At 45.3% G+C, this 14,731-nt stretch overlaps 1 protein-coding gene and 1 pseudogene across 1 annotated transcript in view; one reads left to right on the top strand and one right to left on the bottom strand.

Moving 5' to 3' along the window:
- The first annotated feature begins 744 nt into the window (after nucleotides 1-744).
- LOC120927892 (melanocortin 2 receptor accessory protein) overlaps nucleotides 745-14,731 on the top strand; it is a 47,353-nt gene continuing 33,366 nt past the window's right edge. The window contains exons 1-2 of the mRNA XM_040338870.1: nucleotides 745-1,028; nucleotides 3,514-3,613. Coding sequence (XP_040194804.1) covers nucleotides 920-1,028; nucleotides 3,514-3,613 — 209 coding nt within the window. The 5' untranslated portion in view covers nucleotides 745-919. The remainder of the gene's footprint in view (nucleotides 1,029-3,513; nucleotides 3,614-14,731) is intronic.
- Nucleotides 13,316-13,467, bottom strand: LOC120929888 (annotated as a pseudogene).

A 14,731-nucleotide genomic window follows, 5' to 3' on the forward strand; every position in this document is an offset into this window, starting at 1 on the left:
TGTCAGAACAACTGACTAAGATACGCCGGATCACTGCCTACGCCATGAACGTAACCTACGCCCATCCAGACACACGTCCAACGTAAACAACGTAAAATACGCCGGCTTGTATTTCTTGGTGCAGACCTTTGCATGTCTGCTGCTGGGTTACACCTCCTTTATGGGGCTTAACTTTACGCCGGACGTACAACTAACGCGCACCTCTCGTAGCCTGCGTCGGGCGCGCGCAGGTTCGTGAATCGCCGTATTTTCCTCATTTGCATATTTGAATGGCTAATCAATGGCAGCGCCACCATGCGTCCAGCGTAAATGTGCGCCCACCCTACGCCGGCGTAGGCAAGTTACGGCGGCGGGATGAAGCCTGTTTTTAGGCATATCTTAGTTTGTGGGTCCGGCGCACAGATACGTCGGCGCACATTTGCACTTATGTGGCGTATCTTGAGATACGTCGGTGCAAGTGCTTTGTGAATCCGGGCCATACTCTCTATAGACAAAAAAAGTAAAAATACAAAAAAAAATGGGGCAGACTTGATGGTCTTTTTAAGGACTTCTTTTAAGGACTGAATGGCTTTAAGAAACCTAGCTGTGTTTTCTCCCATCTAAAATAAATGACCATTTCTAAAACATGTATATTTTGTTATTTCCTGATCATTCATAATGTCCATCGACTCATTTTATTATTTGTGCATTGAGATCACTATGTACCCTCTGATTGCTTCTCTAACATTGACCCATTCCCTGTGTTTATCTTAGATTTGTATCTATGTAGTGGAGGGAGGGGGTTAGAAAGAAAATAACTGTTGAAGAGCTCTGCGGTCGAAGTAAACGCACAAAAAACATACAGTATTCTAGTCACTCCAAGAACAGACAGCGGACCAGGAACATTAACGGGCACATAATGTGAGCAGTGGGCGCCAAAATGCAAAACTTGGAAAATAAAACGGACAACTATACAGTGACATACGAATATTACTTTGATTATGTCGATCCAGTCTCGTTTGATGAAAGCCAACTGAAGGCCAACAAATGTGAGTAGTATTTGTATTTATTTTTTGTTATTGGGTTCCAAATATTTCCTTCTCTCATTTGATTCTAAAACCTAATTTTTCCCATTTCCATCTGTTCCTAATATGACCCTAATTTCCCCCATTACTCATTTGATCCAAAATCCTTCTGTCCCTCTTTTTGTCTCCGATCACTCTGTCTCTCATTTTTTTCCCCAGTCCATCATTTTGTCCTAGATCTTTCTTTCCCCCCTACTAGGTCCTGGTTCCTTCTGTCCCTCATTTGCTCCCAAATCCCTCTGTCCCTCATCACTTTATCCCGATCTTTTTTTGTCAATTCTTGGTCCAAATCTAATTCTACCTCTCATGTGATCCCAAATTCTCCATCTATCATTTGGTCCCGAATCCCTCCATCCTAAAATGCTTGTGTAACGGAACCCCGTCGCACTCCGCTTGAGTGCTTCTATCAGTACACAGGCTCCTCCAGTCTGAACATCAGATATCAGATATTACAGCCACATATTGTAACTAAAAAACATACGGTCCGTGTTCATCCGATCCCCCATAGGGGAGAGCAGAGGAAAGACAGGGCGGTCCCTGCACAGTGTGCGGGAACCGCCCTGTCAGCTGCCAGCTCAGCGGGGATTTTACGGAGGATCCCCGCTGAGCTTTGCGAACACACGGAGCGGATCATTACTGATCCGCTCCGTGTGAAAGGGCCCTTACTGTACTTTGTGTCTGTAAACTGCACAGCGACCATGGCATCAAAAAAGCGCGCCTCTATCTCAAAATCGCTATGCGACCTGCTGGAAAACAGCAACAGCGATACAGATTCGATTGCAGAGGAGTTGAGTGACAGCGACTCATGGGGAAGTTCGTCATCAGACGCAGAAAGTGATTAAAAAGACTGTGCTCAGCGATGTGCGGACTTGGTGCTCAAATGATTGCGGTACGGAGCACGTAGCGCCACCAAGATTTCCGTTTACAGGAGCACCTGGGGTCAAAGTGGATGTTGAGGATGACAATCCCTTGGCATACCTCCAACTTTTTTTGACGGATGAAGTTATCGCCAAAATTGTTTTGGAAGAAAGAAAGTTACCGCTCCAGGTGGATTGTGTTAGGATGATCAGTGTAGTCTCAGGAGATCAAGGGTGCTGGCAAAGCACAAGGCAACAAATGGAAAAAGAAAATATGGACAGCCACACTCCAAAAAACCTTGATGGTTGTCTTTATTTAAAAAAGGAGAAATGCACTACAAGTCACAGCACACTACACGGGAGTAAAACATCTGACGCGTTTCGCACTATAAATTAGTGCTTAATCATAAGCATGTAAAATTGTTTTGGAGACGAATCGCTACCAGGAGCAACAAGCTGCTACCCATCAGCAATTTTCAAGGCGCAGAAAATGGAAACCAGTAACCAGCGAGGACATCTGGAAGTTTCTTGGCCTTATAATTTTACAGGGCGTGGTGGAGAAACCCCAAAAAAAAGGTTAATTAAATTCACAAGTGCATTTTTTTTTTTTAACCACTACTGTTCCTTTGTTTTGGCTTTTAAAATTTACAAAATGCAGCAATTTAGAAATTGGATGAAAGGTTTAGCACCAGAAAACACTTTTTGAAAGATAAAAAGTGCATTTTATATCCAACTATATAAATCAGAACAAAATGAGGGACAAATTAGAAGGAATGAGGGACAGAGGGACATTGGGTCAGATTCACGTAGAATCGCGGCGGCGTAACGTATCCTAGATACGTTACACCGCCGCAATTTTTCATCGCAAGTGCCTGATTCACCAAGCACTTTCGATGAAAACTACGCTGGCGCAAGGCGGGCCAATTCAAATGGGCGTGTGCCTTTTAAATTAGGCGCGCTCCCGCGCTGGACCTACTGCGCATGCTCCGTTTCGCAAATCCCGTCGTGCTTTGCGCGCCCTGACGTAATTTTTTTGAACGGCGACGCGCGTAGCGTACTTCCGTATTCCCGGACGGCTTACGCAAACGACGTTAAATTTTGAATTTCGACGCGGGAACGACGGCCATACTTTAGACAGCAATACACTTGGGCACAAAAAAAACTACTAACTTTGCGACGGGAAACTAGAGTAGCGGCGACATAGCGAACGCGAAAAACCATCGTGGATCGCCGTAACTCCTAATTTGCATACCCGACGCTGGTTTACGACGCAAACTCCCCCCAGCGGTGGCCGCGGTACTGCATCCTGAGATTCGACAGTGTAAAACAATTACACATGTCGGATCTTAGGGATATCTATGCGTAACTGATTCTATGAATCAGTCGCATAGATAGAAACAGAGATAAGACGGCGTATCAGGAGAAAACGCCGTCGTATCTCATTTGTGAATCTGGCCCATTGCTCTTAATCAGGCACAGTCCGGAGATAGCCACTAGCCTACAGTGACATGTTAAATTCTGAAAAAATGACATATTGAAAGGCAAGACTGACTATGACATCACTCATGTCCATGTGTTTTATGTGTTTGCAGATTCCATTGTGATCGCAGTCTGGGTTGGCCTTGCTGCTTTTTCTTTGTTCCTTTTCCTCTGTTTGCTCTACATATCCAGGACAGACCTCCCCCGCTCTAAGTAAGTTGATATAGTGACTTTTCATGTAATAAAGTGCAAGTCCAGTCAACACTTTGGGCCAGATTCAGATAGGTCAGCGGATCTTTAGACCCGCGTAACCTATCTGAATTACATTACGCCGCAGCAAGTTTTTGAGGCAAGTGCTTTATTCAGAAAGCACTTGCCTCTAAAGTTGCGGCGGCGTATCGTAAATCCCCCGGCGGAATTCAAATTCCGCGGCTAGGGGGCGTGTAACAATTAAATTAGGTGCGTCCCCGCGCCAATCGAACAGCGCATGCGCCGTTCGGAAATTTCCCAGCGTGCATTGCTCCAAATGACGTCGCAAGGACGTCATTGGTTTCGACGTTAACGTAAATTACGTCCGGCCGTATTCGCGAACGACATACACAAACGGTGTAAAAAATTCAAAACTCGGTGCGGGAACGACGGCCATACTTAACATAGGATACGCCGCACTTACCCCTCCTATAGCAGGGGTAACTTTCCGCCGGAAAAAGCCGAACGCAAACGACGTAAAAAAAAAAGCGCGGGGGGGTGGTTCGTTTCTGAATCAGCGTAAATGCTCATTTGCATATTCGACGCGTAAAAGATACGGAAGCGCCACCTAGCGGCCGGCCTGGAATTGCAGCCTAAGATCCGACGGTGTAAGTCACTTACACCTGTCGGATCTTAGGCATATCTATGCGTAACCTGATTCTATGAATCAAGCGCATAGATACGACGGCCGGACTCAGAGATACGACGGCGTATCAGGAGATATGCCGCCGTGTCTTCTTTCTGAATCCGGCCCAGTATTTGCTTATCCAAACCAGGAAGCCTTGGATGCGGTTCCCGTCTGGTGGAACCTCTGCAACTTCCGACCAAAAGCCCCAACCCCGCGCTGTTTTTTCTCAAACATGGATAGACCTCAGACAGCCTATCAGCCAGTGCTCCTGGGATAGGCCTCAGGCCTAGCAACCCAGAGCCTTGTGACACACGTCCACCCAGACAGCTGTCCGGGTGGCACAGAACCACGATCACCTGACTTATCTCAAATAAATAGGCTCTTCCAGCAGGCCAAGGGACTAAAGAAACCCTTGCCAATTGGCTGAGACAAGCCAACCACTCTTAGTCTGAATTCACTCTGCCCTAGTCCAGTGATGGCGAACCTTGGCACCTCAGATGTTTTCGAACTACATTTCCCATTATGCTCAACTACACTGCAGAATGCATGAGTATGGTAAATGTAGTTCCAAAACATCTGGGGTGCTAAGGTTCGCCATCACTGCCCTAGTCATTCTAATGGCACAGGCAACAATGCCACCTAGTGACAAAAGTGAGCGGTGCAAATCAAATCCAGAGTTACGGAAAAGCCGGTGAATCCCCCATCAATCAGCCAGGCTAGTTACCACCTAGCAAGCTAAATTTGTTACCAGGGTGCTACAGGTGATAACAAAAAATAAATGACCTTTTCCATCATGGAGAGATTTGCTCTCATTTCCTGTCCAAGCAAACACTAGTGGGGGCAATAAAAAGAAAGGTCCCCTTCCCCTTCTTATACAGAAGTATTAGGAATAGCAAGCAAGACATTAAAAATCAGACATTTTTTCTTGTGAAAAAAAAAATCAGACATTTAATTTAGTACACATGAGGACTGTACTTGGACCTAAATGACCTGACAATTGTGCGGTCATGCAACGCTGTACCCAAACAAAACTTTTACCATTTTTTTTTAGACAGATAAAGCTTTGTTGTGGTGGTATTTAATCACCACTCTTCTTTTATTTTTTGCTAAACAAATGAAAAAAGTCAGAAAATGTTGAAAATTTTGAAATATTGGAAAATGTTGTAACCAAGTAAGTTTTTTCCTTTCACTGATGTGCACAGATGAGGCTGCACTGATAGGCACTGGTGAGGTGGCACTAATATGCAGCACTGATGGGCATTTATAGGCAGCCTTTATGGGCACTGATAGACATTACTGATGGGCACTGCGTGCCCCGCAGTGGGCGCGATCACGGGTTGCCATCATATAGTGGCCTCCCAGAACTACCCGTCCGTGCTATAGCCTTCATTCGGCAAGTGGTTAAAGGAATGGATAACTATAAAACATGTTCCCTATGGCAGTGCCTGGCTTCCCATTCCTTTTGTTTGACATTAGCTTGTTTATTAGACCTACAAATGTAATAACAAGGGGCCATATTCTCAAACAAGTTACGCCGGTGTATCTACTGATACACCGGCGTAAATCGAATTTCCCGCCGGCGTATCATTATTTTGTATTCACAAAACAAGATACGCCGGATTTAGGCTAGGATTCGACTAGTGTAAGTCACTTACACTGTCGGATCCTAAATGTAATTCGCCGCCGGCCGCTAGGTGGCGTTTACGTTCAGGTCTCATTTGTTTATGCAAATGAGCCTGATACGCCGATTGCCGAACGAAATCGCGTCGCATAACCGTCGCTAACGTCGTTTGCGTAAGTGTAAGGTTACCCCTGCTATATGAGGGGTAACCTTACGCCAGTCCCACGTATGCCATGTTAAGTATGGCGTCGGGTACGTCGTTTTACTAAGTCGTTCTTGAATACGAGTTTACGTCAATGACGCACACGTCGGCGTCATTGACGTTTTACGCCGAGAACTGGAGCATGCGCACTGGGCTATTTTTAGCCCGGCGCATGCGGAGTTCGATCGAAACGGGGGCGCGCTTAATTTAAATATAAGCCGCCCCCTTTGAAATACGCGGGGATACGCCGGGCCAATTACACTACGCCGCCCCAAACTACGGAGCAAGTGTTTGGGGAATACAGCACTTGCTCCTGTAGGTTGGGGCGGCGTAGTGTAAATGGCTTACGCGACGCCCGCCGGAAATCTACGGGAATATGGCCCAAGATTCTCCCCTATAGACTCAAGCGGAGTTTGCTGCAATGTTAACCACTTCCATACCAGGCACTTATACACCCTCCTGCCCAGACCAATTTTCAGCTTTCAGCGCTGTTGCACTTTAAATGACAATTGCACGGTCATGCTGCACTGTACCCAAACAAAATTTTTATCATTTTGTTCCCACAAATAGAGCTTTCTTTTGGTGGTATTTGATCACCTCTGGGATTTTTATTTTCTGCTAAAAAATAAATAAAAAAATACCAAAAATTTAGAATAAAAAAAAAAGTTTTTTTTGTTTCAGTTACAAAACATTGTAAATACGTTTTCTCCTTCACTGATGGGCACTGATAAGCACCGATGAGGTGGCACTGATGGGCACTAATATGCGGCACTGATGGGCACTGATAGGTGGCACCGATATGCACTGATAGGCGACACGGAGGGGCACTGATAGGCGGCACGGATGGGCACTGATGTACTGTAATGTGTTGTACTAATGGATGCCAATCAGTGCCAAACAATAATGCCTGCCAATCAGTGATGCCCATTGTGGGCACTGATTGGCATCCATTGTGGGCACTGATTGGCATCCATTAGGCATCCATTATACATTTTTGATTGCATCCCTGGTGGTGGTAGGGTGGCATACCTGTGGTGGGCATCCCTGGCGATCCAGTGTGGGCATCCTCGGGGGGGCTACGCTGATAATCGATCAGCACAAACCCCCCCTGTCAGAGGAGCAGGAAAGTGTGGGTGAGGAAAAGCCGATTACCGTCTTTTCCTGTGATCAGTCGTGATTGGACACGGCTGATCGCATAGTAAAGAGTCTCCGTCAGAGACTCTTTACCTAGATCGGTGTTGCGGGGTGTCAGACTGACACCCCGCCACAACGATCGCCGCAATGCACGCCCCCGGGGGAACGCAGCGGCTCAATATCCTGAAGACGTCATATGACGTCCAGTCAGGATATTAAAACCACTTTGCCACCGTCATTCTGCTACATGGCGGGCGGTAAGTGGTTAAGCAAGATTTAAAAAAAAAACAACCCAAGAAGATTTTGTTCATACCGGCTATGCACTTGGGTGTATGTGATCTCATAACAGATGTAATAAGAAGCATATAACAGTCCTGGCCGAGTACAGAAACAGAGATGTGACCTCAGACTCTGAGCATATGTCAGAGAGGCAGCGAGCCCCTCAGCTACAGATGGAAGAATCATTGAGTCTATCAATTGAATACTGTCGCCATGGTTGCGAGGAAGTTACGATTGAATTCTTTTGAATTAAAAAAATAAATAAATCACAAGAGGCTTCAGATTAAAAAAACACAGCATGTCTTTTTCTATGGTTACTATTTTACATTTCTATACTGTAGATAAAGCGTATCTAAACCTAAAAACCAAAATGTAATCTATTACAATTTACCAATCTTTAGATTAGATGCACATTTGTGCTTGTTTGTTTTCAACTGTTGATCTGACTAGTAATACATTTGCCTCTGCATTGTCCTTTGAAGCATGATCTGTGTTGGATTGCTTTTCAGCGCACATTTAAAGGGGTTGTAAAGGAATTTTTTTTCCCCTAAATATCTTCCTTTACCTTAGTGCAGTCCTCCTTCACTTACCTCATCCTTCCATTTTGCTTTTAAATGTCCTTATTTCTTCTGAGAAAGCCTCACTTCCTGTTCTTCTGTCTGTAACTCCACACCGTAATGTGAGGCCCCGTACACACGACCGAGTTTCTCGGCAGAATTCAGCCAGAAACTCGATCGGAGCTGAATTCTGCCGAGAAACCCGGTGGTGTGTACACTTTCGGCCGAGGAAGCCGACGGGTTCCTTGTCGAGCCAAATAGAGAACATGTTCTCTATTTCCTCGTTGTTCAATGAGGAAAGTTGGCTCGCCGAGATCCTCGGCGGCTTCACACAGAACTTGACGAGCAAAACGATGAGTTTTGCCCGTCGAGTTCCTCGGACGTGTGTACGGGGCCTGAGACTTTCTCCCTGGTGTGGAGAAAGCCTCTTGAGGGGGAGGGGTGAGCAGGAGTGTCAGGACGCCCACTAACACACAGCTCCTTTCTCTATCTGCAAAGTAGAGAGCGTCCTGACATTCCTGCTCGCCTCCTCCCACCTCAAGAGGCTTTCTCCACACCAGGGAGAAAGCCTTGCATTACTGTGTGGAGTTACAGACAGAAGAACAGGAAGTGAGGATTTCTCAGAAGAAATAAGGACATTTAAAAGCAAAATGGAAGGATGAGGTAAGTGAAGGAGGACTGCACTAAGGTAAATGAAGCTATTTAGGGGGGGGGGGGGGCGAATGACGCTGTCATAAAAGGAATTCCACGCATGCGTCGAATCATTACGACGCATGCGGGGGATCCATTCGGACGGATTGATCCGGTGAGTCTGTACAGACCAGCGGATCAATCCGTTGGGATGGATTCAAGCGGATAGATTTGAAAGCATGTCTTCAAATTTCTATCCACTTGAAATCCATCCCAGGGGATAAAAATCCGCAGAAAGAGATCCGCTGGGTTGTACACACCAGGGGATCTATCCGCTGGAGCCGGTCCGCGGATCAATTCCAGCGGATGGATCCTCTCGTGTGTACGGGGCCTTACAGGCAGTTGGGGGGGGGGGGGGGACTTAGGCCCCTTTCAGACGGACGGCTGTTTTGCCGCAGTTAAAAGCACTACAAATGTTTTGTGAAATTCAAGGCTCCAGGCACTGCGATTAGCTGCATTTGCACATTGCGATTACATGCGTTTACGTGCGTGTAACCGCGGCTGCGTTTAGCTGCGGTATTCATTTCCATAGCAACCATTTGTTTATTTTTTTTTGTTTGGGTCCCTTGAATTCTAAAACGCTGCTATCCGCAGTTGACAAAAAAGACTGCGATTACCTGCGGTTATGTGCATATAGCTGCGCTACATCGCACCTGGACGCATTCAATTCTATTTTTTCTATTCGCACAAAACCGCATGTAACGTAATCGTGCGTAAACGCTGTGTGTGAATGGGGCCATAGGAAAACATTGTGTGCTTTTAGCTGCGGTAGAAAATTAGAAAATCCGCAGCTAAAAGCACCATTCTATCCGTCCGTCTGAAAGGGGCCTTATACTGCCTCCTCACCAACTGTTTTGACCCCTTTAACTCCCCATCAGCACAAGATTGCAGGGCACCCCTATTCAGAAGGATATATTTTTGCCGGGGGATAGGTCCCCTTTACAGGTTTTACAGGCAAAGAAACACATCCATTCCAGTGTGGTCAGTGTTCTGGCTGTGCTGGGGACACAGCCTGCCTGTCCTCCAATGACCAAGATTTGTGCTGAGACACCCCCCTATTCTTCAGTGGGAAGATCAGTGTCCTGCTGTTTCTCTGCCTCCTGCTGCAGTCTCCACTCCACCTCTCCAAGCCCATTTAACTTGGGCATTAGTCCTCACTTTTTATACCATTTACAATTGAGAAGACACAAAAGTAAGAACACATCTCCCCAGACAGCAATAAAAACATTATATAGTTTAAAGTGTTTGTATATTAACTTTTACCTACCTATAATAAGGCTTACCTGTAGGTAAAAAAAAAAAAGATCTCGTAAACCTTTACGGTTTAGGAGATATTCCCCCTCACAATGAGCCGCTGACTGCAGTGGCGCATGCGCACAGGGGATTCTCGGCTGAAGGCCCGGCAGACGCCAGACCTTTCCAGGAAGAAGTCTCCCATGCGAATGCGCGGGAGTGATGACATCGGGGCTCCAGCCACTCACAGCACTGAAGCCGCGACACGCCGAGGGGAAATATCATCTCCCTCGGCGTGGACCGGCAGAGATACCGACGCCTCGTTCTAAGGTAAGTATTTCATAATGAGCTAGTATGCATTGCATACTAGCTTTATTATGCCTTTTGCCTTACAGGCGACACAAAAAATAAATACAATTTTTTTTTTGGACTATACAACCGCTTTAACCACTTCCTTACTGGGCACTTAAACCCCTTCCTGACCAGAGGACTTTTTGCGATTCGGCACTGCGTCGCTTTAACTGACAATTGCGCGGTCGTGCGACGTGGCTCCCAAACAAAATTAACGTCCTTTTTTCCCCACAAATAGAGCTTTCTTTTGGTGGTATTTGATCACCTCTGCAGTTTTTATTTTTTGCGCTATAAACAAAAATAGAGCGACAATTTTGAAAAAAAAAAAACATTTTTTACTTGTTGCTATAATAAATAGCTCAATTTTTTTTTTACGTTTTTTTTTTATCCTCAGTCTAGGCCGATACGTATTCTACATATTTTTAGTAAAAAAAAAAAAAAAAAAAAAATCGCAATAAGCGACTGGTTTGCGCAAAAGTTATAGCGCCTACAAAATAAGGGACAGAATTATTATTATTATTTTTTTTTTTTTTACTAGTAATGGCGGCGATCTGCGATTTTTATTGGGACTGCAACGTTATGGCGGACACATCGGACACTTTTGACACATTTTTGGCGCCATTCACATTTATACTGCAATCAGTGCTATAAATATGCACTAATTACTGTATAAATGTGACTGGCAGGGAAGGGGTTAACACTAGGGGGTGAGGAAGGGGTTAAATGTGTTACCTAATTAGTGTTCTAACTGTGGGGGGAGGGGGGTGACTGGGGGGGTGACCGATCTGTGTCCCTATGTACAAGAGACACAGATCCGTCTCCTCTCTCCCCTGACAGCACCGCTGTCTGCGAGAGCCGGGAATGAGAGATGATCTCATATGTAAACATATGAGATCATCTCTCATTGGCCGCACAGATCACCTAGGAAACGGCCGCTCCGATTGGCCGTTCACGGCGATCTGTGACTGGCTGTGTCCAAGGGACATGGCCAGCACAGCAGTTCCCCGCTTCGCGCTCGGGAGCGCGCGCGGGGAACGTGCAAAGGGGCGGCCGTAAAAAGACGGCCTGTTAGAGATTGGGAGCCGCGCTGAGGCCGTACAAAGTCGTACGGCCGTCAGCAAGTGGTTAAGGCAGATAAGAGCGCCAAACAAAAAGGCATAAGGGTCCAAGAGTATTTAACGCAGAAGTTCAAAGATAACAATCCAACGCTTTTTGTGGGCTATGGAATTGGTTCTGGAATAAAGGAGCAAGTTATTTCAGCTGATCTGATCTCTATTGACTAATAACAATCCAACAAAATAATGGCCCGGATTCACATACAACTTACGGCGGCGTATCTCCAGATACGCCGCCGTAATTTCAAATCAGCGCCGTTGTATCTTTACGCCGATTCTCAAAGGCAGATACGTTGAAAAAATAGGCTTCCTCCGCCGACGTAACTAGCATACGCCGACGTATAATTGTGTGTAATTTTACGCTGGCCGCTAGGTGGCGCTTCCGTTGATTTCCGCGTCGAATATGCAAATTAGCTAGATTATTTTTATTTTTTTTTGAAAAGCCTATGGCGTGTGAACACACCCAAAAAACTCCACCCGGTGCAGAAAAAATGTGCACACACATAAAGAGTGTTCACAAAAACGTGCAGACGGGTGCAACGTCAAGTGGTCCTCCTGTGAAGAGGGACCCAAACCCTGATCCCCCGGGGCGTTAGGCTCCAGACGGGGACTGAGGTACTGTGGTCCGAGCAACCAAAGCCGACACGGACCCAACTTCCTCGGAGGGACTGCCGAAACAGAACCCTCCCAGTACTAGGTGGGGCTCCCCCGAAGGGAGACCCCATGAGAACAGGCGAACTAAGCCAGAAGGCCATGTCCACCCACTCCCAAGACGTTCAGAGCTGGCCCGAGGACCCGCACCCTACTAATCACACAGTGACAAAACGTGCACAACAAAAAAAGACAAAAAAAGTGACAAACACAGGCTTAAATAAAATAAAGTGGGGGAAGGGATAGTGGAGAGGAGAGTGAAAGAAGTGGCCATTGTGGTGAAACAATGACCAGGCCCTCCGGCCAGGAATAAAAAATTCCTCCGGTCCTAGCCAAAAGGCCCGGCCCAGGAGGCAGGTGCTAAAAAAAGCGTGTATCTGGTTCAGTGACCGTGGTATCTTTAAATCAATGTGTCCCTCACACACAGTGATCTTCAGATACCCCTGGACTGCCACTCCAGGGGCACATGCACCATAGGCTTTTCGTTCCAAATCCAACCCCCGACCGGCCAGTGCAGCCCTCCACCCCTGCCAGCTAGAGAGCCCTTCAAGGTTTTCTTGGGGAGAACTGCCACTTAGTGTTGCTCACGAATATTCGTATTGCGAATATTCGGCTCGAATATGGCATATTCGAGTATTCGCGAATATTTCTAATTTCGCGGTCAATATTCGCTATTCCGAATATTCGATTTAATTTTATTTTTAGAACAGATCACATCCTAGAGATCTCCATCGACGTCTAAAAGCATTGCTGGTATGATTAGAGAGCTTGGGCCGAGTAGCTGAAGCCATCATTTTATATTGCCGAAAATTCGCATTGCGATTATTCGGAAATAGGAATATTGCGCAATTATTTTCTCCGCCCTTCTTTTGCATCAGAGCCAGCAGTTGTCGAAATTCCGCAATCAATATCGCATTTGCATTTTGCGAAATTTCGATACAATATCACGAATATTCTGAGCCAATCAGAGTGCTCCTAGCGCTGTTGTTGAAATTCCGCCATCAATATCGCATTCGCATTTTGCGAAATTTCGATACAATATCACAAATATTCTGAGCCAATCAGAGTGCAAAATATCACGAATATTCTGAGCCAATCAGAGTGCTCCTTCCGCTGTTGTCGAAATTTCGCCATTAATATCGCATTCGCATTTTGCGAAATTTCGATACAATATCACGAATATTCTGAGCCAATCTGACATCTGATAAGGACAGATACCACACCCAGTCCCAGCCAAAAGGCAGAGAAGCGGCAGGGAAGACAACCACGATCAGCACAGCCGGAGTGCGCAATAGCCGTGCCTCGCCCTGGGAGAACCCCCTTCATGATCATGGTGTCTCCCCTGCCAGGTAAGTAAGCTTAACTTTCACAACCTCCCACCAATCACTTACCTTACTGAACAATCTCTTTTCCTCTGTCCAGGAGGCATAGGCAGGGCCGCCATCGGGAATTATGGGGCCCCTTACACAGATTCAGGCATGGGCCCCCTGGAGCAGAGAACCGGGGGGGGGGGGGTGCTGCCGCCTGAAATTGAGAAGCGGGGGGGCTGCCGCGAATTGAGAAGCGGGAGGCTCTTTACAAAAAAGAGAAGAAATAAAGAAAAATATATATATAAAAAAGGGGGGGGGGTAGACATCCGGGGCCCTGGGGACCTCTGGGGGCCCTTTAATAATAAAAAAAAAAAATATATATATATATATATATAAACAAAAATAGAAAAATAAACATTTATAAAAAAAAGGGGGGGTTTTCCACATGGGGCCCTGGGGACCTCTGAGCCCTTTAATAAATATTTAATAAATATATATATAAATATATATATATTTTTTTTAATATATTTTTATTTTTTATTAAAAGGGACATTTTTTTTTTAGGGGTTCGGGGGTCCCCAGAGGCCCGGAGATCCCCAGGGCCCCGGGTGACAACCCCCCTTTTTTATATATTAAAAAAATATTTTTTTTATTTCTTTTTAATATATACATATATATATTTTTTTTAATTATTTTTTATTTATATTTATTATATATATATAAAATATTTTTTTTTTATAAAAAAGGGGGGGTTGTCATCCGGGCCCCTGGGGACCTCCGAACCCGTAAAAAAATAAATTAAAAAAATGTCCCTTTTAATAAAAAATGAAATAAAAATATATAAAAATAAAAATATATATATATATTTTTTATAAAAAAAAAAAAGGGGGGGGGGGGGGTTCCAGCAGGGTGCTATTCAGCTTCCAGGAACCTGGTCCGTGGGCAAAGCCCTCGCCAAGTTCACCCTGAAAGTGAATAGCCCTGTGGTCAGAGAAAAAGCAGGGAAGTGAGTTCTTAGGCGACTATCGCAGACTCGTTCAATTGGCTTGGATAGATACATGTGATTCTCATTGCCCCCCTCAACTGATTCTCAACGAAATTGCAAAAAAAGGGGGGTTGCCATCCGGGACCTCTGGGCCCTTTAATAATAATTAAAAAAAAGAAACCTCTGGGCCCTTTAATAATAATTAAAAAAAAGAAACCTCTGGGCCCTTTAATAATAATAATAAAAAAGAAACCTCTGGGCCCTTTAATAAAAAATAAATAAAAAATATATATAAAAAAAAAACTAAACATTTATAAAAAAAAAAA

Source organism: Rana temporaria, chromosome 2 (assembly GCF_905171775.1).
Source record: "Rana temporaria chromosome 2, aRanTem1.1, whole genome shotgun sequence".
Taxonomy (NCBI): domain Eukaryota; kingdom Metazoa; phylum Chordata; class Amphibia; order Anura; family Ranidae; genus Rana; species Rana temporaria.